A 23,521-nucleotide genomic window follows, 5' to 3' on the forward strand; every position below is an offset into this window, starting at 1 on the left:
GGTTCAACAACATAAGAAGAAACATACTTGAGCACATGGTTTGTTAGTCCAAGCGCATCAGCTGTATTACTGCTACTTAAAGAAGAAGTGAAATCACATATCTCTATGCTTGAACAAGGAGTTAGAAAAATACTTCTCTCAGCTGGTGATGATTTACTTGGTTTAGGAAAGGAGGGGGTCTTAACAGTTGGTAGGGTGGTAAATTAAGAGTTGAAGGCATTGGGTACAGCTGCTTTTTCAATAGTTGAACTATCTGCATTCTTGAAGGCGGTAGGCTGTTTCATTGATTGTTTCCTACGAGATAAAGCTTCATTAACAACACTCCAAACTTTCTGTAAATTACCATTGCATTCCTGAATTTTCAACAAAAAATAATTCTTCTTAGCTAGTCTAATTGTTGATGTTAATACATTCTTATAATGCTTATAGTTTGATAAATCATCAGGATCAAGGCTTTTGCAAGCCAGCTTAAAAAGCTCTGACTTCTGAATTATTGATCTCACAAGACTAGGAGACATCCAAGGCATCTTGGGTTTATATTTACTTGAAGTCATCCTAAAAGACATAGTCCCACGCTCGTTTTTTCCCAAAGTGACCAGATCGAAATTTTGAGATAGCCATTTTGTTCAGCATGGTCGAAAGTATGATAACTATGTTTTTTAGGATGACTTAATTTCCCAAAGTCCCGAGGGGGGAGGGCTGAAAGTTATGAACTTTACTCCATTTTAACATATAGTATTGGTTATTAGGAAGTATACAGACGTTTTCAGAGGGGATTTTTTCTGGTAGTGGGGGGGGGAGTGGGTTGGGGGTTATGTGGGAGGATCTTACCATAAAGGAAGTTTTCATGGGAGAAGGGACATTGCTATGAAGGGGCGCCGGGTTTCCCAGCATTATTTAAAAAAAGATCAGAAATTATATATAAAAAAACAAGTTTTTTAACTGAAAAAAGGAGCAACATCAAAACTTAAAAGGACAGAAAACATTACGCATAGGATTGGGTTTATCCCCTAGTCAATACCTCGCTCTTTAAGCCAAAGATTATTTAGTACTTTCATAAGAGCTATTTATTCTAATTAACGGCATTTGTGACTAAGGGGTCATTTTTAAGGAATTGGAACAAAATTCGAACTTTTGCTTAAATAGCAAGGTATTGACTAGGGGGCGAACCCTCTAATATACGTATTAAGAATATAAGAATATAGAGGTTCGTTACGTAAGTTACGTATTTTTATTACTAATAAAAACGTTCGTAAAGAAAATTAACAGGTTTCGCGGAAGCCATTTAACCAAATAAAAGTAAAATTAATATTCAATTTTTTTTAATTATTCATGTACGGTGAGCCAAAATAAAAACCTGCATTAATTCAAAAACGTTCAAAAATTAAACAAAAAAAACAAGTTTTTTTAACTGAAAGTAAGGAACGACGTTAAAACTTAAAACGAACAAAAATTATTCCGTATATGAAAGGGGCTGTCCCCTCCTCAACGCCTCGCTCTTTACGCTAAAGTTTGACTTTTTCACAACTTTATTTTTTTTAAACAATGAAAAACTTTAGCGTAAAGAGCGAGGCGTTGAGGAGGGGAAAGGCCCTTTCATATACAGAATAATTTCTGTTCGTTTTAAGTTTCAACGTCGTTCCTTACTTTCAGTTAAAAAACTTGTTGTTTTTTGTTTTTTTTAATTTTATTTAGAGGTCAGTCTACTTGGTACTGCCTACGTTACGGACAAAATTTCCTTCATAAGATCACGTGATGTAACGTAAACTTCAAAGTTATAGTGCTGCGAAAGGTTCTACAGCGTAGTTTGAAAGCACCATTATAACAAAATTAACAACTATGTAAAACTTAACAACGTCAGGCAGCGTACGCTAATTCATATTGATCAAGCTGCATAAACAACATATGCATTAAACAGCATTTGCTAAATGTTGAATATCTCGTTGAATGTTTGTTTGTATGTTTTTGTTTTTCAATTTAGATCCGTCATAGCTTATTGTAGCTCATAATTTTGTTGTAATGGTAGAAATATGATGTTATTACTGGGAGATTTTAACGCCCAGGTTGGTAGAAATAGGGATAGATGGTATCCCAGCCTAGGTAAATTTGGTGTAGGAAAAGAAAACAGTAATGGATACAGACTTTTGCAGTTTTGTAGGTATAACAATCCAGTTATCCAATATGGTATTTGGTCATAAAATGGCCCATTAGTGAACAAGGTATTCACGTAATGGTAAGACAGCTAACCTTATTGATTATGTTATTGTAAACCGAACACTGGCAGGATAGATATAAGATACTAGAATATATCGAAGGGTTATTATTGATGTTAAAAGTTAAGATCACTATCTAGTAGTGTCAAGGGTTAATTTAAAGCTGAAACATCGGAAGGGTAACTACCTCCCGGGAAGTTATGATGTTGGTAGACTCCAGGATGAGAATTTGAGAGAAACTTTCCAGGAGCAGTTGAATACTAAACTTGTGAGTTTTAAATTTGATAATGTGGAAGATGGTTGGAATAATTTTAGAAAAATAATTTATGAAGTCGCTGAAGGTGTATTAGGGAAGAAATCTAGAACTGCAGCTAAGAATATTAGTGAAAAAGCTTTATGTTTAATAGAAAGGAGAAAGGACTTGTACAAGAATTATCTGAGTGATAGATCATATGAAAACAAAGGGATTAAAAAGAAAGTGAAGAAAGCAGTGAAGTACAAGCTAAGTTGGCTTGAAGCGGAGAACATAAAATTGCTAAGGATGTGGATGATGCAGCTAGACGGTATAATAGTAAAATATTGTACTGGCATGTTAATAAATTGAGAGGGAATAGTCGATCAGGACTTGTCCCAGTTAAAGATAGGAGTGGTGTCGCAATTAGCGATAAGGAAAAAACTAAAGAGAGATGGGCCGAACATTTTGAGAACTTGCTTAACCGAGCTAGAGATGCAGGAAAAAATATAGATGAAAATGATAAAGTTCGTTATACTTTGGATGTGAAGGAAGATTTGTTTTGTGAGGAGGAATTAGCAACAGTACTAAAAGGGTTAAAGAAACATAATAAGGCTCCAGGTGCTGATAGGGTGGTAAATGAGTTTCTTAAATATGGTGGCTCTGAGTTCAGAAATAAGCTATTGAAGATTATGAATATGATTTTCGAAAAAGGGGAAGTACCTAACGATTTTAGGAAAACCTTGATTAAGCCACTTAATAAGAAAGGTGATAGAAGCGAGTGTGGTAAATATTAAGGTATTAGTCTGGTCACGGTAGGTAGTAAATTACTTAGTAATATGATAATTTTTAGACTGAGAGATGCCGTAGACAAAGTTTTAAGAGAAGAACAGTGCGGTTTTAGAAAAGGTAGAGGATGTGTCGACCTAATTTTCATTCTTAGGCTAATAATTTAGAAGTGCCTGAGTTTTCAAACACCTTTGGTCCTCAGTTTTATATATTATGAGCAAGCGTTCGATTCTGTTGATAGAAGAGCTTTAGTAAAGGTTTTATCCTTGTATGGTATACCAGACAAATACATTTAAGTGATTAGTGCTATGTATGAGAATAACACTGCTGCGGTTAAGGTAGGAAATGAGGTTAGCAGCTGGTTTTGTACTAAATCACGAATTAAGCAGGGTTGTGTTCTATCCCCCTTTAGATTGGTCATATGGACGGAGTTTGTCTTAAGGAGCACAGGAAAGGCGGCGGGAGACTGCAGAAGCACCTGGGGAGGAAAAAGTCTCCTTGGCTCAGATTATGTCGATGATTTAATCATCCAAAATGAAAGTGCAAACAAGATGAATGAACTTTTAGAGGTTTTGCGAGTTCAGGGTGCTAGAATTGGTTTGAAAATTAATGTTAGGAAGACTAAATCTTCAAGGCTAGGAATAAGTGAAGATGAAAAGGTGACGTTGGGTAATGAAAAGATTGATCAGGTGGACAGTTTCACTTACCTTGGTAGTGTTATTATTAGTAAATATGGTGGGATCAGTGAATATGTTAAAAGTCGAATAGCCAAGGCCCAGGGTGTTTTTTCGCAGTTAAAAAAAGTCTGTAAGAATAGGAAGATAAGTCTGCAAACCAAGATTAGAATCTTAGAAGCTACAGTGATGACAGTGGTCAAATATAGCTCTTAAGCTTGGACGCTCCGAAGAGCGGATGAAGATTTGCTAGATGTTTTCCAGAGAAATTGCTTATGGATTGTTCTGGGTACCCGGCTGTCTGACCGTATTTCAAACAATAGGCTATACGAAAAATGTAGTTCAATACCGCTCTCTAGGGCTGTAATGAAAGAAAGGTTGAGGTGATTAGGGCACGTTGTGCGGATGAAGGATGACAGATTGCCGAAGATTGTTCTTTTCGGCCAACCATCTAGGGCTAAACGGAAAGCAGGTAGTCCCCGTCTGGGGTGGGAGGACGTCATAAAGAAAGATTTAAACGAAATGGGAGTTTCGTGGGCGGGTGTAAAAAGGGAGGCTTTGAATGGATTGGGGTGGAGGAGGATCGTGCGTAGCTGTGTTGGCCTCAGGCGGCTTGGTGCTGCGGTGAGTTGTTAGTAGTAGTAATGGTTCTTTTGCTTAAATACATGCATACTAAGGTCATATATTGTAAAAGAGTTCTGTTTTGTTGTCTCAAGAAAGGGCGTCACGAATCAATGCAACCAGGTTTTTGCCGTTCATTTATGTCTTTCTGACCTGAAGCAGTTCAGGCCCCAAGCTCAGTTTTTCTTACTGGAGCTTGTGAGGTTTAACTTATGATTATGTGTAAATCTTTGCATATTATGGATGTGTATGTTAGTTTATATTTTTCTTATGAGGTGGTTTTATTTCCTTATAAAATTACAGGAAACGATATGTGTATTGCGTCCATTCCCAAGATCGCCCTGGACTTGACTGCCCTCTTGTTGTAGACCCATCTGGTGTAAAGTTCAGGTAAATATACCGTTTGACATTATAGGTTTATTTGCATATATTTAAAACCATAATTAAGTTCATCACCTCCAATGATCGTTACTGTTGTTTCCTTTTTGTGACAATTTTTGAAGCAGAGCTTTGTCTAGCCAATATTAAAATGAATAAGTTGATTTTAGAAATACTGTATGGTTCTAAGCAGGATTAGACATGCATTTGGAATTAGTAAACACCCATCCATGCATTGGAATAAGCGAACACCCGCCCAGACTCACAGGCAAAAAGAGTGAGAGATACAAAAACACATTCAAATACGTAGATTCAGACCCACAAACTGAGAAAGACATGCATTAGAATAAGGAAACACCCGCCCAGGCACACAGGCAAAAAGAGTGAGAGAGACAACGTTTGGCATATAGCTATAACATACAATAAAAAAATATCTGTCGAGGAGGTATCATTAGCAATAACCTATTTCTAATGAAGCATTTCAAGTCACATGTTTACTGGATATTAAATAAGTACCATTTCTACACATCCTTCAAAACCGAATTCCCCCTCCTAGCAATATATTGGCTTACACTAAAAATAATTGAACAGAAAAAAATAAAAGCCTGATAAATATTTACTGGTTGGTGTGACAAACACAACGCAACGTTTGGCTAATAGCTATAAAATACAATAAGAAAATATCTGTCGAGGAGGTGTCATTAGCAATAACCTATTTCTAATGAAGCATTTCAAGTCACATGTTTACCGGGTACTAAATATGTACCATTTTTACCCCCTCAAAACTTAATTTCCCCCCGAGCATTATATTGGCTTACACTGAAAATAATTGAACAGAAAAAATAAAAGCCCGATAAATATTTACTAGTTGGTGTGGCAAACACAACGCAACGTTTGGCTAATAGCTAGAAAATACAATAAAAAATAACCGTCGAAGCGGTATCATTAGCAATAACCTACTTCTAATGAAGTATGTCAAATCACATGTTTAGCGGGTACTAAATTAGTACCATTTTTACACCCCCTCAAACCTTTATTTCCCCCCCCCCTAGCATTATATTGGCTTACACTGAAAATAATTGAAAAGAAAAAATAAAAGCCAGATAAATATTTACTAGTTGGTGTGACAAACACAACGCAACGTTTGGCTAATAGCTATAAAATACAATAAAAAAAAATCTTTCGAGGAGGTATCATTAGCAATAACCTATTTATAATGAAGCATTTCAAGTCACATGTTTACCGGGTACTAAATGAGTAATATTTTTACCCCCTCAAAACTTAATTTCCCCCCTAGCATTATATTGGCTTATACTGAAAATAATTGAACAGAAAAAATAAAAGCCCGATAAATATTTGCTAGTTGGTGTGGCAAACACAACGCAACGTTTGGCTTATAGCTATAAAATACAATAAAAAATATCTGTCGAGGAGGTATCATTAGCAATAACTTATTTCTAATGAAGTATTTCAAGTCATATGTTTAGTGGATACTAAATACGTACCATTTCGACACATCCTTCAAAACCGAATTCCCCTTCCTAGCAATATATTGGCTTATACTGAAAATATTTGAACAGAAAAAATAAAAGCCCGATAAATATTTACTAGTTGGTGTGACAAACACAACGCAACGTTTGGCTAATAGCTATAAAATACGATAAAAAAAATCTGTCGAGGAGGTATCATTAGCAATAACGTATTTCTAATGAAGCATTTCAAGTCACATGTTTACCGGGTACTAAATAAGTACCATTTTTACCCCCTCAAAACTTAATTTCCCTCCCCTAGCATTATATTGGCTTACACTGAAAATAATTGAACAGAAAAAATAAAAGCCCCATAAATATTTACTAGTTGGTTTGACAAACACAACGCTACGTTTGACTAATAGTTATAAAATACAATAAAAAAATATCCGTCGAGGAGGTATCATAAGCAATAACCTATTTCTAATGAAGCATTTCAAGTCGCATGTTTACCGGGTACAAAATACGTCTCATTTAACCCCCCTCCCCCTCAAAACTTAATTTCCCCCCTAGCATTATATTGGCTTACACTGAAAATAATTGAACAGAAAAAATAAAAGCCCGATAAATATTTACCTTAACTGCTAATCGCTTTAACCCTTTTTTTTCTCGACCTTCATATGATCCAATTCGCAAGTGTTATCTAGCTATTTTTTTCCCTATTATTCAAATAAGATCGTTCGTACAGTCCAATTCGTGAATCCCTTATTCCTTTTTTGCAAATATAGTTAGCTTTTAACAGCATATGTCAATCAAACAATTCTAAGTGTAACATTCGATTTTTTTAATTAGCACCATCATACATTCCTATGAAACTAGTCTCGAGTTAAGGTAATTGTCCAAAAAAATCAGAAACCACTTTTGAATACGTAATGTGACAATCAAAAGTTTTGGCTTAGAAACCTGTGTCTAAACCAGTCTTTTGCAATGTACATGCTCTGGAAAGGTGCCAAGGAACGTAAAGTAAAACAAATAGCACAGGAAGGAACATAGAGTAAGCAAAATGGTACTTAGTACTCTACTGTCAATAACTAACTCTTTACGCTGAAGTTTTTTTTAGTACTTTCATATGAGCTATTTATTCTAATTAACGGCCTTTGTGCTTAAGGGGCCATTCGTAGAGAATTGAAACAGAATTTGAAGTTTAGCGCAAAGAGCGAGGTATTGACTAGGGGGCGAACCCCTTAATATACATAATAAAAATATACGAATATAGAAGTTCGTTACGTAAGTCAATTCGTAAGTTACGTATATTTATTACTAATAAAAACGTTCGTAAATAGGATTAAACAACTTTCGAGAAAGCTATTTAACCAAAAAAAGTAAAATTAATTTGCAAATTTTGTTTTAGTTATTCATGTACGGTGTGCCAAAATCAAAACCTGCATTAATTTAAAAATGTTCAGAAATTAAATAAAAAAAAGTTTTTTTTAACTGAAAGTAAGGAGCGACATTAAAAATTAAAACGAACAGAAATTATTCCGTATATGAAAGGGGCTGTGCCCTCCTCAAAGCCTCGCTCTTCACGCTAAAGTTTGACTCTGTATCACAACTTAATTTTTTAAAACAATAAAAAACTAGCGTAAAGACCGAGGCATTAAGGAGGGGACAGCCTCTTTCATATACAGAATAATTTCTGTTCGTTTCAAGTTTTAATGTTACTCTTTACTTTCAGTTAAAAAAAATTGCTTTTTTATCTAATCATACCAACGTTCTTCCACTCAGTGTTGACAGTTGCTTGGTCTAAAGGTGCGCAACCTAAAAGTGAGAATGCGTCGAAAGCTCCATTTTCCTAGTGCAAATGCGCCGAATGAAAGATTCACCCCTCAAAAAATGCCCGATTTGAAAAATTTAATGCACAACTGCCTCAAAAAAGCGCCAAAATTGCACAAATTCCCCCATCTGGCCACTCTTTTCCACCAAATATGGTAGCCTACTTCACGCTGGGGCTCCCTAAAATCACAGGGCATCATTCCATATGATGCAAGATGTGACTTTTAGCAGAGGCAATGCCACGTCCAATGAGCAATGGCAATCTTTAACGGCAAGATGTGGTTTGCCGTCGCATATAGATGCTCAGCTCGCAAACTAAGTGCCACTTTATTGTGATTTTCGTTGATCCAGTATTAGAAAGGAAGCTCCGGGCAAGTCCTCATTCTGCGGTGTTGTTGGGAATGGGCTATTATCTTTTTATGTGTTAGAGTTCAGCCCACTATAGGTATCATGTATTGGAATACGGGGGTAGTATAGGCTGATACAAAATGACTAAATCCTTACCCAAAGGCAAAGTTTTCAAAGGAAAGTTCAGTTTGGCTGGCTGATACATTCCTCATAAGCTGCTTTTAGCAAGAACATTTTGGTTTTTTGAATACAGGACGAGGTTAAAACACCACAAAATCCTGCATGACCATATATCTCTATAGCGATCAAGTCCCTTTAGCCAAATTTTTCTAATTTATCTAATATTATCTAATATCTTATAATTATTAATTAATTTATCTATTAATAAAATTTATATATTAATTTTTACTTATTGATATGAAGTGACTTTTGCTCTGGAGACCAAATGTCATAAATGTCTCGACGTGGATCTTGATACCAATAGATACATAAAAAGATGAAGAATCCAATTTTTATAATGATTCCAAATATGTAAGTTTCATCAAGTTTAATCTTACCTATCAAAAGTTACGAGCCTGAGAAAATATGCCTTATTTCTGAAAAAATGGAGTAACACCCCCAAAATTCATAGAGTATCAATGAAAATCACGCCATCAGATTCAGCGTATCAAAAAACCCTAGTGTAGAGGTTTCAAGCTCCTATCTGTAAAAATGTAGAATTTTGCATTTTTTGCCAGAAGAAAGATCATAGATGTTTTTTGTTTTGTTTTTTTCAGGGGTGATCGCATCGACCCAGTGGTCCTAGAATATCGTGAGAGGACTCATTCAAACGAAAATTAAAAGTTCTAGTGCCCTTTTTAAGAGATCGAAAAAATTGGAGAGCAACTAGACCCCCTTCCGTGCTCATTTTTTTCCCAAAGTCACCCGATCAAAATTTGAGGTTTGCCAGGGAAGCCGTAACTCAACCAATCGTAGTTCATTCGGCCATGATTTAACGCCTATTTCACCTCTGTTGCAATTGGAGTGTGTATATCCATGCTGTCCCATGCCCGGTGTGATAACAAGGGCGTGAGTAACTAACATATCCTGAGATTCAGTTTTTTAAAAGGAATTATTCGGGTAAACGCATTGCTGGGTCCAATAAGTTTCGTCAGTTGCCTTATAGAGTCCAATCTGCACAGAAGAATTACCAAGGTTGTCAAGCTATTCTTTACTACCCGGTTTTGCCTTTTCAAACAGTTCGTGGTAACGAACTGTAAGTAAGGAGCAACCCAGCTCAATGGTAACCGAAAATCTAAAAAACGGGATTTTGATACCAATAGATACATCAAAAGAATCAAATTTGAATTCTGATTTCAAATATATAAGTTTCATTAAGTTTAATCTAACCCATCAAAAGTTACGCGCCTGAGAAAATTTGGCTGATTTTCAAAAAAAGGGGGAAAGACTCCCTAATAAGTTATTGAACCTTAATGAAAATCACACCATCATATTCAGCGTATCAGGGAAACATACTGTAGAGGTTGCAAGCTCCTATATACAATAATGTGGAATTTTGCATTTTTTGCCAGAAGAAAGATCACGGATGCGTGTTTATTTGTTTGTTTGTTTGTTTTTTTTTGTTTTTTTTCCCAGGGGCGATCGTATAGACCCAGTGGTCCTAGAATATCGTGGGAGGGCTCATTGGAACGGAAATTAAAAGTTCTAGTGCCCTTTTTAAGTGACCGAAAAAATAGAGGGCAACTAGGCCCCCTCCGACGCTCATTGTTTTCCCAAAGTCACCCGATAAAAAATTTTGAGATAGCCATTTTGTTCAGCATGGTCGAAAATATGATAAAAATGTCTTTTAGGATGACTTGATCCCCCAAAGTCCCCCGGGGGAGGGCTGAAAGTTATGAACTTTACTCAATGTTAACATATAGTCTGGGTTATTGGGACGTATACAGACTTTTTCAGAGGAGATTGTTTCTGGTCGGTGGGGGAAGGAGAGGGTCGGGGGCTCTATGGAAGGATCTTTCCATGAAGGAAGTTTTCATGGGGGAAGGGACATTGCTATGAAGGGGGCGCCGGATTTCCCAGCATTATTAAAGAAAAAGATCAGGAATTAAATAAAAAAAAACAAGTTTTTCAACTGATCAACTGATTGTGATTAAGAGGTCATTTTTAAAGAACTGGAAAAAAAATTCGAACTATAGTTTAAAGAGCAGGGTATTGACTAGGGGGCGAACCCCCTAATATACGTGTTAAAAATTTATGAATATAGAAGTTCGTTACGTAAGTTAATTCTAAGTTACGTATATTTATTACTAATAAAAACGTTCGTAAATAAAATTAAACAAGTTTCGAGAAAGCCATTTAACCAAATATAATATGCAAATTTTGTTTTAATTATTCATGTACGGTGAGCCAAAATCAAAACCTGCATTAATTCAAAATTGTTCAAAAATTAAATAAAAAAAACAAGTTTTTTTAACAGAAAGTAAGGAACGACGTTAAAACTTAAAACGAACAGAAATTATTCCGTATATGAAGGGGGCTGTCCCCTCCTCAACGCCTCGCTCTTTACACTAAAGTTTGACTTTCTCACAACTCTATTTTTTTAAACAATAAAAAAAACTTTAGTGTAAAGAGCGAGGCGTTGAGGAGGGGACAGCCCCCTTCATATACGGAATAATTTCTGTTCGTTTTAAGTTTTAACGTCGTTCCTTACTTTCAGTTAAAAAAACTTGTTTTTTTTATTTAATTCGCAAAAGTCAGTCGTCTGTATAACCGTGTTGGTATTGACGCCGCCCAGTTTAATCTCTGTATTGAAGCTAAAGTCGTAGCTTTGTTCTCTATTTTGAAGATCGTCACTTCCAACATTCTTGTGGATAAGATAAGTGTTCTATTGGGCGCCAACTCATGTCTCCATCTTCTGTCTTTTTGGCAAAAAAAAAAAAAAAAAAAAACTGTAAAATCCTGGAAACGGTTAGAGTTTGGACTTATTACGCCTTTATTTAGCATTATGGGGATCTCTGATTCTAAAATATGCAATTGTATATTTGATTCGTTGATCGGGTTGTGCACTAGAGCGGAAGGAATGTTTTTATTAAAGTCTGGCGGAACCCCTCTGATGATGTGGAAAACATTTTTTGTGTGCAATACTATTCAATTTTTCATAAATTGAGGCAGATGATTTCCTAAGGGAAGCCGATTTTGAATATGTACCAAAATAAGGTCATCAAGTTTTCGACTGTATTCTCCCTGTAGTCCTCGGGACTAAATTGAAGCTATGACCTTTTTTGTTCCTCCAGTTTTCGCTTTGTTGCTGGAAATGAAAGAGCCTTTTTTCTTCATTCTCTGGTTTCCTTTGAATAAGTCAACAAAAGCATCGTAAGCTCCTCCGTGAATCGTATTCTCATTTATTTTTGGTGTGTCAAACGAAAGTTGAGGAACTGTCTGCTTTAATCCCAGTATCGTCTCATTCAATGACGAGGTCCATAAAGTATGCCAATAACGGGAATCCACTATCCAGAGATGACGACCTCAACTCATTACTAATATCTTGAGCCTCCCTAGGATATTATCCATTTTCGTGAGTGTCATGTTCAAACACTGGAAGGATATTTGAAATATACTGTTAGAACGTATTGATTAATTTCGAAAGCTTCATCAGTTTCGGATCACTGTAAAGAGAGACGTTCTCACTTTTTAACATTTTAGTGACAGTACCTGATGTTAGATCACTGTATCACATCATTCTAAGGGCATTTGTACGGCAGATGGTAATGTCATCAGTAATCTTAAGTCGATAATACGAGATTTCAGTCCTCAAATCGTCAAGCTGGAGACAACTGCCTGAATTCTTGGCTGACTTTGAGTAAAACGTCTTCTGTGTTGTTGACATACTTTCCTCTGAGCTTTGCTTAACAAAGGTTTTCAGTATTGGCAAGAAAGGTAATGTTATAGGTTTTTATCTTTAGAGTGGCTCAATTAATGAAACGTGTTCTGCTGCAAAGTAGCTTTGTTGAGGGGAAATAGTAGTTCTCGGGTAAACAATGTTGTCAAGTTTCCTAACATGCAAGATGATTTTGAGACACATAAAATTGACTCTGCAAGAAAGATCGTGTCGCTTGTTACATGCATTATGACCTTATAGCTTATATCCTTAACAGTGAAGGTCTATACCTCCTAGGAATTATGATCATTTTGCCCATAGCAGTGATGATCTTTGTGCATAAGGCGTTGTGACAAAAGTAATTTGTTGCTTGGGCTCATCTTAGTTAAAATTCGGTACAGTTTACCATTTTCCAGAAAAATTCTGCACTCTATGGAATCTAAGACCTACACATTATGACCTGATGTCTTCTGTAGTAAAGGTTTGTTCGCCTTAGGTGTTATAATCTTATGTCCTTAGCAGTGAGGTTTTTACATCCTAAACATTATGACCATAGTAATTCGTCGCTGGGGATGATCACGACGAAAATCTCCGGTACAGTTTATCCGCTTGCGGAAAAATTCTGTACTCCCCAGAGCAAGGCCATATACAGGGGAGGGTGGTTACTAGGTTTGAAGGCCTCCTCCCAAAATTTATGTCCAACTCGTAAAAAAGTATCAAAAATGCAAATAAACAAGTTTTTGATGCGTTTGATAGTTTTTTTTACCCCCCCCCCTGACCTCACCCACTGAATAAGAATAAACGCCTCCCTGGAACAAAAGTCCTGGATAGGCCCTTGCCCTAGAACCTATGGCCCAGAAATTACGACATATCGTCCTCAACACGGAAGATCAGTACGTTGTAGGCGTTATGATCTTATATCGTTAACAGTGAATGTCTGTTTGCTCTAAGGATACAGGCTGACAAAAGCTAGTAACTTCAGGACAGTTTACTCCTTGCCTGAACAGGCCTTCGCCCTAGACGTTATGGCCCAGAAAGATGTATTTATGCAATATTGAAAGTATTCGTTTCCCTTTCCTGCAAATTGCATGAAGAAGGAGTTTCTTATTTCCAACACTTCATCAGTAAAATGTCAAAAGCTACCCTGCATAGCAATTGCCAGGGTAATTACTTGTAAAACAAACTAAATTTTACCAAGCAAAAACCAATGCACAACTTTAGATAATGTTTATCCGTTCTCTCTCCGTCATCATAAAACAGAAACAGAGGTCTTTATAACTCCCTATGGTTTAAGTTACCTAAAGAGGCCACTATGGAAACATTATCGTACAATTTTGCAATGTTTTTAACTCCGTCTTACGCCAAACGAATGCTTACTCTATTTATAATTTATGGATTTTATCTATGTATATATAACAGGAATTATAACGAGTTATGCTAATTCAGTTTTTATTTTTACGAGGGAAGGAATGGCTGGTCATTATCTAAGTGGCTCCTCCCCTGAAGAACACGAAGAACCGCCTACTGATAATTTAGATGTAGATGACAATTTCTTTCAAGACAAAATTTGGCCGAAACTGGCTGAACGAGTGCCATCATTCAACTTTTTAAAAGTATGAATTCTAGCTTCTCTGTAAAAATTTCACTCAACCAAAGTTTTTTTCTATTTTGTTGGGCGTGGGGGTAGAGCAGGGGTTATCACAAGTTTTTCTCCTGGAAGAGTTTGAACCTTTAAGAAGGCCTGTTTACCAGCATTTTATATTAGTTCTCTCTCTCTCCCTCTCTTTGTCTCTCTCTTCTCCCTCTCTCTCCACCTCTCCTTTTACTTTTACAGGAAATGAAAAAACCGGTTAACAGTGGCAAAAATTTAATGTATGTAAATTAAAAAAATAAGTAAAAAGGTGATCTTCTAGCATTATCTGGAAAGTAATTCCTTTAGTGGCGTTGTGGATTTGATCTTATCTTGGTAATACTGGACATGGAGTTCGAACTCAGCTATAGAAACACACTGCTGGACTGACGCAAGGACCTCAGTGCATATGCACTAAGGTCCAGTTAATTGCAGTTAATTTAATGCATATATATGTTACCGTGAATGCCCGAAATCTGGTTAATGTCGACATTCACCGGGGAATGTCGTGAACCGGTTTTTCACCCATGAAGCTTTTTCAATCCTGTGCAAGCTATGATGGTAAAGGTTAAAGATAGGTTAGATTATGTTAGTTTAGGTTAGTTTAAGTTAGGCTAGGTTAAAGTTTGTTATAAATATCAGAAATGGGTTAAAAGCCTTACATAAACTAACCTAAATCAGCCTAACCTCACTTAACCAAACCTAATCTAACCGAACCCAGGTTGTTGAAATCATATTCATGCATGTATCTCCAGTCGTCATATTCATTTTACAATACGAATTAATGTTTCTGTGTCAATCTGTTCCATCTTCCTGTTGTCACTGTACTGTCTCTTTATGAAAGAAAAAAACACAAAGAGAGAGAGAACTCTCATGACGAAGAAAACAAACGGGACTACGGCTAGTTGAAGAAGAAGAAAAAACTAAAGCGACGCGGATATTTCGCCTGTATGAAACAAGGCGTCTGCAACGCTAAGAAAACAACGATTGAAACTAAAACAACTTAAAATCAAATAAAATCCAAAACCAAGAAATAAAAACAACAAATACCTGTATCTACAATTATTGCTACTATGACTGAGCACCACAGAAGCTGAATAGAGTTGTTTCAATGAGAACACGAAAGTGACTTTACTGTTGGTGTTAAAGCGCTTTAGTGTTCTTATGAAGTATCAGCTTAGAGCAATAAGTAGAAATTTTCAGGGTATGACGAGTGGGTGTTCAACTGACCAAAAGACAATACGTGCACAAAACCATAGCTACTTCTACTACTGTTACTGCTACTATTATTACGTACTACTACTACTGCGGCGACGACTACTACTAAGGCTAAGCCTCAGGGTTGCCACCGGTGACACTTTAGTGTCACTTTTGACACTTTTTTTTTAAAAACGGTACTTTTCAGAACACCTGACACTAATACGCCATTTTTTTTTTACCAAAAGTGGCACTTTTTTTGCAAAGTAGTACTGTTTTACAAAAAAAAGGTTTTTTTCAGACAAAAAACCGGAAGAAAAACTGTCAATGTAGATGTGCATTGATATCCTTTTCCTGTCAGTTAAGATACTTATTTTAACTCCGGCAATTATTGGCAATTATTGGATGCAAGAATCTTTCTGTGCGGTGAAAAATATAAAGGTGTTTATCTCTATCTGTGTGTGAGAAATGTTTATATTCTTATTCTTATCACTGATAAGCGAAGATCATCCAGTGATCTTCGGTACGAAATACTTGGCAATGAAGAGGACAGAGATAGATATCAACTTCAATGAGGTGGAGAAGCCTTCAGTTGTTTTCAGTTCTTCAGCTCAACTATTTTCGGTTGTTGCAATAATTTGTAGGCTCATAGACGATAAGTCAGTCAAGCAGTTTCCAATTCTTGAGTGTGTCCGAATTCAATTTTTATGTTTTATTAGTTGAGGGTTGACTACAATTCAAAGAACAAAAAAGAGCAAGAAAAGCTAAGAGTGTATTTTTGCGCCACTATGTTAATAGCTGTTACTATGTTAACCAGGTACTGGGCCAGTTACTGCATAACTTTGCACATCTTTTCATCGATTTCTGTGACTGGAACTCTTGAAGCCCAGTGACTGAAAATCTCACTGGTGACATTACACAACGACTCAGCAACGCAAAAACATCCACTGAGCTCACTGGTGTCCCACAAGAATATCTAGTGACCTCTTCAATGACTGGGCCAGTGACGCAAAAATGCGCTCTAAGATTTCCGTTCACACTTTTCATATTTTTTCTTTGAATTCTTGGCAATTGAAAAATTAATATTCATGCATAACCAACATTCTAAAAAAAAAAATCGATACCAAAAATTCCATTATCTTTCATCCTATGAAATCATTAGCAAAATCACAATCTAATTTCACTTTTTTTTCTTAATTTAATTTATGTAAAATCGTTACATAAATTGAATTTGGACGCACTTCCTCATTTTAGTTATTTTATTCCCACTAATATTTGATTGTAAATGTGCTTTCACGCTAATACACTAAATGCTCGTTTTTTTATTATAAAGGTGCTTTCATATTGATGTTTTAAATGATAGTTGACTGTTCCTATGCCCTAGACCCCGGACGCATCTTAAAGAATAAGTTACTGGGGGTGGCGACAGTTTTCGTGAAACTTATTCTATTCAGGTTGTGATGAAAAGATTAGATGATATAGCTGTCTTATTGATTTTTCACTAGTTTTTGCCAAATAAATTATTTGAAAGAGTTAGTGTCTGAACCAGTATTAGTTGTGTTTATCATAGGGTCATCAATAGCTACGATCTATGTTCGTGGCATTCTCTTCAGCATTTTCGGAGAAAAAAAAGTTTCAAGCGCCTGAATGCACTGTAATAATCCAGATAGTCCATTTTATGGAAAAACTGGATGAAAAACTCTAAATGTAGACGAGTATTGCTGTCCCTTTTTTCCGTTTTCTCAAAAGAAAAAAAAACTGCTTCCTCTTTTCTTTTTCCGATCCTTTTTCACGCTAAGAATAAACACTGCTCAGAAAAAAAGAGAAGAAAGTACTCTGTGGGACAAGTTCCCATTTTATACAGTAAGCAACATTTATGTTTTAGCGAGTTCATAGGAGGGGGGCTGGAAAATTGACAAGAGTGGAAGTGCTGCACAAAGCCGGAAATCAGCAGCGACTAAGTAAAGTCAAAATTTCTTTTTTATAGATGATAGATGGCATTAGATCCGACATTTGATTTTGAAGAATTTAAAAATACGGGAAACCATGCGGGGATGATTCGAAGCGGATTGGCAAATTTTTTCAAGACCATACGATGGTCTTTTGGAGCGTGAGCGATGCAAAGTGTCGCAAGCGGTAAATTTTTGGAAAATGATACTTTTTATACAAAATTGACACTATTTTGCCACCCAAAGTGGCACCAAGAAAACCGGCCGAGTGGCAACTCTGCTAAGCCTATGAAGGTGAAAACTATAGGGAACATTGAAGAGGAATTTGAATTAATTCAAAAGACAGTATGTGCAAGTAGGTTTTCAAAAGGGTGCATCAGAAATATCTTATGATTATATTGTTCAAACTTTGCAACTTTTGTTCTTGTCTTTAGAAGACATGGGGGAGGCATCCCCACTCCTTTTAGTGTCTGCACGTTTTGAGTTTGACTTGGTTATTTATTGTAATTTTTGTTCGTTTTGGGTTTCATTGATTTATTGGTTGTGACTTATGGTAGTTTTAGTCTTGAAGAATTATTTGACTTCATGTCGTCTCATCTTTGGTTTAATATAGGTCTTTACGTTTCTTTGAAAACTTCGTTTGTGGTAAAAAGTTTTTTTTTATGATTAAAATACAGAAATACTTCTACCTAATTTTAAACATTCATTCCGTTTATGCAATATTAGCTAAAACATATGATTCATTGTAGTGAAGCAGGGATTTCATCGTACCTTTTGCCAGAACCTATTCTAGGAGTACAAAAGTAGATGGCGTAGCTACTGTTTATTAACTCTAAGTTTTTCTTTTAGGTAAAGAGCGCCTGGGCTGGACACTACGACTACAACACGTATGACCAGAACGCTATATTAGGACCCCATCCCATCCATAGAAATGTATTTTTTGCCACTCGATTCAGTGGCCATGGTAATTCCGTTTGCTTTTTCTATTCCTTTTTCTCTTAAAGAATGCCCGAAGGAATTTCGGGTCTCTATATAATGGAGATGTAATAGTATATAAGGTACTTGTTAATTAAACGAACACACTCAAGAATTATGCTTAGGTTAGATATGAGAAAACCGGTTTCACAGCCACAAATACAAGTGAGGGATGATAAAATTGGACTTGTATAATTTGGGCTATATATTTGCGCCTGCGGGGGTGGGGGTTAGGTTAGATTATTTTAGGTTTGGGGCGCTGTCCGCAAGTCTGGCCATACATATCACGTTTACGTTGGCACTATTCGCTGTTTTTTCCGCAATAATACCAGAGTAAAAGTCTCCCTCATATATTACCTTTAAAAAGTCACCAAAGTTGATGTAGCTAAATTCTTTATTTGTTTTTTCTTTCCTTCTTTTTCAAGCTGAAGTTTGACAGGGTATCAGTCAGAACTTTGGAAGTTCCTTTCTTACGTTCTTGACTGTGTTGGGTAACGCGAACTTTGCTTTGCGGAATGGACTTACTTGTTCAGGCATAACTGGTTCTTGATTTGAACCAGAAGCGGATGAGCTCTGAGCTTCTTCATTGTTCACCTCAACCTCAGGGTCTTCAGGTTGACATAGGATGTCATTTGCTGGACTAATTGGGGTAGGTCCGTTAGGATTAGGGGGAGCAGGCCTGTCAGTGACAAAAAAGGTAAGAAAATCATCTTCTGTGAAGATTTCAAGATTTTACAGTCATATTCGAGTTTTCTGGAAGACCCCCATGATGTCATTTGGGGTGAACAATAGAGAAAGACTCCATCTAACAAAAGAAGCAATGTCATTTATTGTCGAGGTCTTCCCAGGATTAGACAACACCCAGTTATCTGGAGCTTTGTTGTATTGGCACTTGAAGGGAAAGTACACACTGCCCTCTAAGATCTAGAGCTTGGGGCTGATGTGTAGCGTGATGCCTAAATCTTTTGCAAACTGGATAACTTTTAAGGAGATGTGAGGATTATTTTTATCTAAGATTCAAAGCTAATGGCTCTTTTGAGATGCATGTGAATATGTCCTTGAGGTGATGAATATGCTTCAAAAATAGATCTTGATCGATCCAAGCCCCTGGTGAGACTCCATCTGCTGAGTTTGCTGAAGCACCAGTAGCATGTGAGGCTGAAAATTTTTCCTTGGAAATGTGAAGTACGGTGATAAATACTGACTGCTTGCAGAAACAGTCCCGACCATGGTCACAAAGACACTTCTCTCTGAGGATGTTGCCTTGCACAGTACTTTCTGACCCCTCTCCCCAAACATTCTAGAAGGAACGTGAACTGTGGTTACAGATTCTTCGTAACAGCTGTAAAAGTCACTTGCAGTCAAAGGAATCTTTTCTAGAACTGACTTCAGGTTTGATAAGAACTGTCCTATATTGACCCTGTTAAAGCTCGTTGCTTTACCCAAGATTGTGGGTTCAGGCTTGCGTTGTGACAGTTGTGAATTTCGAGTTCGGAAGCCTACCAGCCAGTGTATCCCTGCCTCTTTGGCATTGCTCCAGTTCTGACGGATGGTCTCGTTGCTTGCTATAGCAAAGTGGTTGATGCAATCAAAGTCACATGCACTGGCAATTGTAGTTACAAGTAGTTGGGGCTGTAGTTGCAAGTAGTCCCAAATTTAAACAGTTAAAACCAGTCACAGTTTGAAAAAGTCACAATAGCAGTAGTACCAATTGCACAGTTCTTGTTTGGCATCTGACCTGTAAACATCTGTTTTGTTTTTAAGCCGGATTAAATTTAGAATAAATTACAGTGGACAGTTTCGCAATAAGTGAATTAATTCGTTTCGCTGTATTCCCACTTTGTGAAAAGAAAAAGGACTTGGTGTGGCTTAGTTATTTTGTTAATAATTGGATGCTATGCTGTTTTGGATGTAAGAAAAGGGTGGAGAAAAAAAACGTCGCAGGCCACCACGGTCCACTGGGCCACCCTGCAAAAGCGGTGGTTGCCAACGCCTTTCGTGGGCCTACCCACTACAAGATGCGTCTCAGGTTGGTTTTTCATTTTTAAGTTTGGTTGTTTTATTTCACACTAATCAAGACGACTTTCAATCAATTCGATCTTGCACTGGCGAAATTTGCGGGCTATCCCTTGTGACCTCTACGAATTCTGAAGATTACGAAAATTGACGGAAAGCGAACGAACTTTTGATCTTTTGTTACGGGGATCATAACGAGCGAATTGTTTCTCAGAATAATCTTGTATCGTAAAAGGATAATGTTCAAGGGGCTTCTACTAAAACTGCGAAGAATGTGAAACACGCTTTTGAGGAACTTGAGCATTTTCCCGACATTTACAGGTCTATTTCAAAAGCGTTTGTGGCACTAAAAGTACCGGATCAAGCTGCCGTACTGCCTGGTTCACAGTCTGCTTTATTTGCACGAATTTCCGCTACAGAACAGGAGCTAGAGAAAACTAGGGAATCTATAGTTACAGAGATAACTCGTCAGGTTTCTGCCAAGTGTGGCTCGAATGCGAAATCTGGTCTTAAAGATACAGCTGAGACTATAATTAGCGAGTTATATAAATCTGTGTCACTAGAGCTCAACCCCATATTAGACCGTATCGAGCGTGAGTTGAAAATGTATAGAATGCAAACCCGTAATCTGGAGAATCGAATTGAAAAAATCGAAGTCAAACTAGACTATGTTGATGAAGAAAATATGTTGGACAGTCTTGTTTTCAACGGTCTGAAGCAAAAGCCAGGAGTTGACCTTAAAACGACTATGCTCAGTGTCCTTTCGATACGGATGGGTGTTACTGGTATATCTTCTTGTGAATTATCAAGTGTTTTCCGGCTTAGAATGAATGGGCCTCATACCACCAGTGACAAAGTTGCCCCAGTTTTAGTGCGATTTGTTAGTAAAGAAGTTGCTCGAAAAGTGTTCTTACAGAAGTCTAAACTAGCTGGGTCTGGAATCTTTGTGTCGAAATCCCTTACAAAGCGACGTCGCGACCTTCTAAATGCCGCAAGGGATCGCTTTGGTGTTAAAAATGTATGGACCGACCGGGGCAACATACTAGTGAAGCTACCTGGTGAACCGTCTGCCCGGAAAATAAGATCTCTTGCTGAATGTGTTTAAATTCATATTTGTGTTGTTTTCTGTCATGTTTTGTTCTCTGTACAGCGTTGGTGCATTTTTTGTGTGTCGTTGTTTTTCGCGATTTTTTCATTGTTATTATTATTAGCATAAAATCTTTTGGTATCCCGTTTATTTTATTCTTTCTTTTCCTTTTCTTTTGAGGGATCCGTTTTGTTTCGTTTTTGGTTTTAGTCTTTCTATTATTATTTGCAAAAAAAATGTCTTGGTCTCCTATTTTTTATTTCTTACTTTTTTTTTTCTTTTTTTTTATTTAGAGAGATATGTTATATGTTTATTTATTTACTTTCGTTGGTTCTTCACTTGATGATTTAATGAGCCGACCTTTTCGTCTAGAAGAGGTTTTATCGGCACCAATAGCAAGAGATGCTGAACCGTGTATAAACCAAGTTAGATATCAACCGTTAAAAAATAGTGCTTATGTCCAAAGATCGAAGTTAGACCCCGGGGAAGCCGATTCGTTGCGTTTATGTGCCTAGAATTGTCACCTCACTACTGGCTATGAAGATGTGTTGCAATTTCTTTCTGATTCTCAAGGAAAAATTAGTTTTATTGGTATATCTGAAAGTTTTTTTAGTCAGGAACACTCTTTCTCGCTGCATTCTTTTCCAGATTATAATTTGGAGGCTAAAAACTGGACGTCACTTCACAGAGGGGGAATTGAATGTTTTATTTCAAAGTCATTGACATGCCATGTAAGAAATGATATTGATGTTAGGATAGAGGGTAAGTTTGAAAGTTTTAGTATAGATTTAAATTTGGGTAGTAGTAAATTTTTTATTAGTATTGTGTATAAGCCACCGAGCGCAAGCTGGGAAGATTTTGAGCGTGGATTTGATCAACTTACGCGTGCGGTGTCTCGGATAGGTTTCGATTTTATTTGTATGGGTGATTTTAACTTTGACCTGCTATCGATGAATGGAGTGAATCTTGATTTTTTTTAATTTGATGGTTGCTAATGATCTTTTTCCCCTAGCTAATATTCCAACACGGGTTACGAGTCATTCAGCTACTCTCATTGACAATATTTTTGTTGGTTCGAAGTATCTGGATCGTAGTTATGCTGATGTGGTTCTGTACCCTTGTTCTGACCATTTTACAGTTCTCGGAACGGTACTTTGTGTCCGCATAGAAAGAAATGAAAGAAAAAAAGTGAAGAATCGATCGTTAAAAAAAGAGAACTTACAGAGGCTTGGTGATGAGTTAAGCAGCACTGATCTTAGCGAGATTTTGGAGATAAGAGATGACGGTTCTGGGGCATTTGATTGCATGATGGGGATCATACAGCCAATTTATGACAAGACTTGCCCAGTTAAATTTGTGAAACCGCATAAGGATCAACCCAGGAAGCCTTGGATAACTACAGAAATTCTTGAAGCGTCACATTTAAGAAATCAAGTGTATGTAGATTATTTAAATAGTAGGTTATTCAAGAAATTGGAAGAGTTTAAAATAATACGCAATAAAGTGAACTCAATGAGAAGGAAAGCTAAAAAAGAATATTTTGCTAACCAACTGAGTTTAAATAAGGATAGTGCGAGAGGAACTTGGAAGGTTATAAATGACCTATTGGGAAAGAAGAAAGAAGCTCCACCCAATTCGCTGCTGATTCAAGGAGAAGCAGTGAGTGATGAAACGATTATTACTAATAAATTTGCTGAGTTCTTTTCAAGTATTGGTCAAAATGTGCAGGCGGAAGGGTTACTGAATTTTAATAATGATTCCTTGGAGGACGAATTTTTGGATGAAAGAGGAATTGGAAATAAAATTGAGTTTCAACCGTGTACTGGAGATGAAATTCTAAAAGTTGTGAAAACAATCAAATCATATTCAGCATGCAAAGATAAAATTAACTTTAAGACTTTTAAGTCAGTGATGTGTTATTTAATACCATGTCTCGTCCACAAAATCAATATGTCCCTGGAAACTGGGGTATTCCCCGATGCGCTTAAAAGGGCAAAAGTTATCCCTCCCCATAAAGGTGGGTCTAAACTAAATATCAAAAATGATAAACCTATATCAATCCTTCCCCTGTTTTCAAAAATATTTGAAAAAATCGTGCATAAAAGGCTATATGATTATCTTTCGAAATCAGGGATGTTAAGTGAAACTCAGTTCGGCTTTAGGAAAGGTCACTTGACGTCGGACGCCGTGCATTCTCCCTGTGATATTGTAAATAGATGCTTTGAACGTGGTG

General features: G+C 36.8%; 1 protein-coding gene across 1 annotated transcript in view; it reads left to right on the forward strand.

The window, feature by feature from the left end:
- The window catches only part of LOC148955711 (FAD-dependent oxidoreductase domain-containing protein 1-like), a 129,614-nt gene that overhangs the window by 101,914 nt on the left and 4,179 nt on the right, over nt 1–23,521 (forward strand). The window contains exons 3-5 of the mRNA XM_089108318.1: nt 4,833–4,919; nt 13,897–14,047; nt 18,060–18,174. Of these exons, the coding sequence (XP_088964444.1) occupies nt 4,833–4,919; nt 13,897–14,047; nt 18,060–18,174 (353 nt within the window). The remainder of the gene's footprint in view (nt 1–4,832; nt 4,920–13,896; nt 14,048–18,059; nt 18,175–23,521) is intronic.

Source organism: Artemia sp. Qi Xiang Cuo, chromosome 2, assembly GCF_049724085.1.
Source record: "Artemia sp. Qi Xiang Cuo chromosome 2, ASM4972408v1, whole genome shotgun sequence".
In the NCBI taxonomy this organism is placed as follows: Eukaryota; Metazoa; Arthropoda; class Branchiopoda; order Anostraca; family Artemiidae; genus Artemia; species Artemia sp. Qi Xiang Cuo.